Genomic DNA, 4,392 nt, shown 5'->3' with positions numbered 1-4,392 from the left:
TGCAGCAGTAGTCGTGAAATATATTTTTCATATCACTAGGGTGAAGAAACTCCAATAATTTCTGATTATCAGTGTTGGTAAGAGCCGGTGTGAAAATGATAAATAACGATGAAGTTTCTTGACCCTAGTGATATGAAAAACACTAGTGAGAAACATATTTCACGACTACTACAAGCCGCGAATATCGCGTTTTTCGCCGAGTTTTACGTAAAACGGGTAGTTGTGAAACTCCAGTGTTATTCATATCACGGGTGTAACTTCGCTATGCGAGAAATATTATTCGCCGAATTTCTACGAAGAACCCTACTACACCACCGGGGTCCTCACTTTTTTGAAAAAAAAATCACAACCCATTTAACGTGAAGTAGCGAAAAACGCGATATTCAACGCGGTGATATGCAGCAGTAGTCGTGAAATATGTATTTTTCATATCACTAGGGGGAAACTTTCTTATTGGAGTTTCACTCGCCACGAAATTCAAACCAGAGTAATACTACCTGTCATAGTGAAGGGTGTATTCTCCTTTAGTACATGTTGTTGAGCCATAGTGATTTCATGATAAGAAAAAACACTAGCAGTGTTGGAGTAGGAATATATGTAATCGCTTTCCTCAGCTGCTGAGCTCAGGAGTTTCCTATACAGTGTTGGAGTAGGAATATATGTAACCGCTTTCCTCAGCTACTGAGCTCAGCTGAGTTTATATACGAATTCGGGTATGAGTGTAATGCAGAAACCAGTAATAATTTCCCATAATTTCCTCATAACTTTTCTATATCGGCGCCGACATATGTAGTTGACCATGTTCATATTTTCCCACTACACTGCTACAGATATTCAAGTGAAAGGACCTCAGAAATTCGATATCGAGAATGACGAACCCACCCGTACGGTGTTATTCAACTATTCCTAAGTTGCGTTGTTTGTATGCCGATGGTGGAGGATGATGTAAAAAGCGCTCGCCAAGAATGCAAGAAGAAATCTCGCTCGCCTATAAATCTACTGGGAGGTTACTTTCATACAGTAGTCGCCCCCTGTGAGTGCAATAGGGCTCAGCTGTTGCTCATCACAATAGCAGATAGAACGTCGGTAAAGTATAAGAGTGAAATGTTTGAATGGAAATAGACTTATACACGTCTGAGATGGTAGATTATAACATGATTCGGAAGCGAAACGTTTATAAACATTAACCAGTCTGTAACGTCCTCTTGGTCGAGCCATTCCCCCCGGTGAGAAACTCAACACTTGTATCTGCGATCGATGATGACTTTGTCATCAGAAGATGTTTCAACTTGTTACCAAAGTCCAATCACATTCTGATGTTGTCGAAGGGAAAGGTCCCAGAAGTCTCCCTCATTCCGGAGCCCTTCTGCACTACTAATATCGATAAACTCACGTTCTTCACGCAAGACGCTACGGATGAATAAGATTCCGCACACAATTGCCTAGATCTCCTACGCAACTTACACCCGTATATCAAAGTAAATCACTTTGAGTACTTACTCACTACTACAGTAGTAGTAAGTAAGTACTCAAAGTAATTTACTAGTAGTACTACCATTACTTCAAGTAATATCAACAGGGAAATAACGAAGCACGAAGGAGTCTAGACGGATATGATCACAATTGGAGACGACTGCCCAGGTCGTGGTAATGGTACCTCCACGCCCCTTGGGGTGGCATAGCTGCCCCAGATGGACAAATCGGCAGCATTATGTCATACCTTGGGGTGGCATAGCTGCCCCAGATGGACAAATGGGCAGCATTATGGCATACCTTGGGGTGGCATAGCTGCCCCAGATGGACAAATCGGCAGCATTATGGCATACCTTGGGGTGGCATAGCTGCCCCAGATGGAGAAATCGGCAGCATTATGGCATACCTTGGGGTGGCATAGCTGCCCCAGATGGAGAAATCGGCTGCATTATGGCATACCTTGGGGTGGCATAGCTGCCCCAGATGGAGAACACGGCAGCATTATGGCATACCTTGGGGTGGCATAGCTGCCCCAGATGGACAAATCGGCAGCATTATGGCATACCTTGGGGTGGCATAGCTGCCCCAGATGGAGAAATCGGCAGCATTATGGCATACCTTGGGGTGGCATAGCTGCCCCAGATGGAGAAATCGGCTGCATTATGGCATACCTTGGGGTGGCATAGCTGCCCCAGATGGACAAATCGGCTGCATTATGGCATATCTTAGGGTGGCATAGCTGCCCCAGATGGAGAAATCGGCTGCATTATGGCTTACTTTGAGGTGGCATAGCTGCCCCAGGTGGAGAGATCGGCTGCATTATGGCATACCTTGGAGTGGCATAGCTGCCCCAGGTGGAGAAATCGGCTGCATTATGGCTTACTTTGAGGTGGCATAGCTGCCCCAGATGGACAAATCGGCTGCATTATGGCATACCTTGGAGTGGCATAGCTGCCCCAGGTGGAGAACTCTGTCACGAACAATTTGTTGACCTTCGAATAAGTGTTAAGGGTCATCCTTAACACATCAGTTCGCATAAGCAAAACAGCTTTAAGGAAGTTCTCGGAGACTGGGGCCGCTATGCCAGACCATTAGAAATTGATATGTACCGTGCATATCACCGACTCCGTGATCACTACCGAAGCTGTGTCTACCACCGATTACGTGTAAAGTACTGACTCGATGACTACCTCTAATACTATAAGCAGTACTCTGGCCGATACCACCGTCGAGACTAAAGCTAGAGGATGTGATCAATACTGTGAAAGCATTGCTCCTGACAGCTTTTGTATGACTTATAAGTTGCCCAACGTCTGTTCGGCAACTGATGTGCCATGCAACTGTGACCTCTGATCTTCTCTCTTTCCAATAGTCCACATGCCTCAGACAAGATGCCTTTGTTGATCTTTCCATCTGTTTCTGATCAATTTCAATCTTGTGTTTATATCATCAGTCATTCAATGTGTATATTCTAATGCTTATTATTGGCACCTAATCAATAAGACGTTCAAGTTATTGGCTCTGTAGAGTTTTCTCGGATTCGATGCGAATGCAATATTGTTGACTTCATCTTCACTCCAGCAGAGTCGCACTTATCCTTCTTATTATTCTCAGCGACAGAGAATCTCAGGAGATACGTTCATGGGAAAAACATCTCCATTCGATAGGGATTAGTGGTTTATGATCACTCATCCTGGTAAAATTTCATGATGCACGTAGTCCCAAATAACAAATCACAGAAAGTTTTCCACAGGCATCCCAGCATGAGACTCGTACGCGAGGCGCATTGGCAATACCAGATCTTAGCTGTTGCTGTGACAACAGCAGAGATGTCGGCCTCAATCTATTCCCTCCTGTTGTAGGAGGGAATTGATCGAGGCCGACAGATTCCACACAGCTATTGGACCGTCCAATAGCTGATCATTCTATCGTCCAATTTGGACGATAGAGTGATCAGTAGTTCCGATTTCAGTCATAGCTCGGCAGAGAGGTTGTAGCTTATGAATATTCCTGAGACAACCACTACGTGAAGGTTTCCAAGCAGAAAATCTCCTCCCCCATCGGCGGCCTCGTGAACACGTTCAACAGAACAATGCTCGAAGTAACAGCATATGCTCTTTTTGGGGTGCCGAACATAGCAATACTACAAAAATGAGGTACATAGACGGGGTATGTACCTATATTGTATTGCTATGATAGCCCTCAAACTCGAAAAACTTTGAGACGTGGATTACAAAAGTCCAGTAAGCAAACTTATCGACGAGAGTTCTACTAAACAATGTCTAAAACCCTCTCATCGTCATGCTCTGCGTTCAACGCGTGATCCTCGCAGTTGGCTTAGCGTTGCTCAGTATTACTGAGTCAGTAAGGGACAGCGTTGGAATAGACTATATTCGCTTTCCCCAAGGGGTTCATATACGACGATGTCACCGACACATGTAGTTGACCATTTGCCTATTTTCTCACATTTTGAGCAATGTTGCGGCTAGATCCATCGTTCACTGACTCTTGAACGGTCATTCTCTTGGAATAGCTATTGATAACTAACTCTTGTGCAACCCAACATTCACTCCTTTCGTGACAAAATATCAAAAAAATCGAAAAATCAAATTCCAATTATGAACCACTGAAGGAGGTAAGATGTTCGGCGCATGAAGAGCTCCGAAATCACGAAATCCATAACATGTTTCACGAATCAGAATCGCTATTCCTACGCATCGCGGACTCAACTCGTAGTTTCACGGGCTCTCAAGCTTTCCTCAAGAAGTCCAATCAGGAATATACGGAAGAGGAAGTCAACTGGTAAATCACGATCGCAGCACGATTCGAACGATATACCTGTGAACTTCACAATGCACATATGTTCACAAGGAGGACAGAGTCGGAAAGTACCATCACGAGCAAACGAACCTATGAAGA

General features: G+C 44.4%; 1 protein-coding gene across 1 annotated transcript in view; it reads right to left on the bottom strand.

Moving 5' to 3' along the window:
- Window positions 1-546, bottom strand: part of Pmar_PMAR023974 (hypothetical protein) — a gene marked incomplete at both ends in the record, with an annotated part of 5,802 nt that extends 5,256 nt beyond the window's left edge. The window contains one exon of the mRNA XM_002776973.1: window positions 498-546. Coding sequence (XP_002777019.1) covers window positions 498-546 — 49 coding nt within the window. The remainder of the gene's footprint in view (window positions 1-497) is intronic.
- Between the last annotated feature and the right edge of the window lie 3,846 nt (window positions 547-4,392).

Source organism: Perkinsus marinus (genome assembly GCF_000006405.1).
Source record: "Perkinsus marinus ATCC 50983 genomic scaffold scf_1104296952338, whole genome shotgun sequence".
NCBI lineage: Eukaryota > Perkinsozoa > Perkinsida > Perkinsidae > Perkinsus > Perkinsus marinus.
Note: the sequence above shows the minus strand (reverse complement) of the source record. Positions and strands in the feature narration are given on the sequence as shown.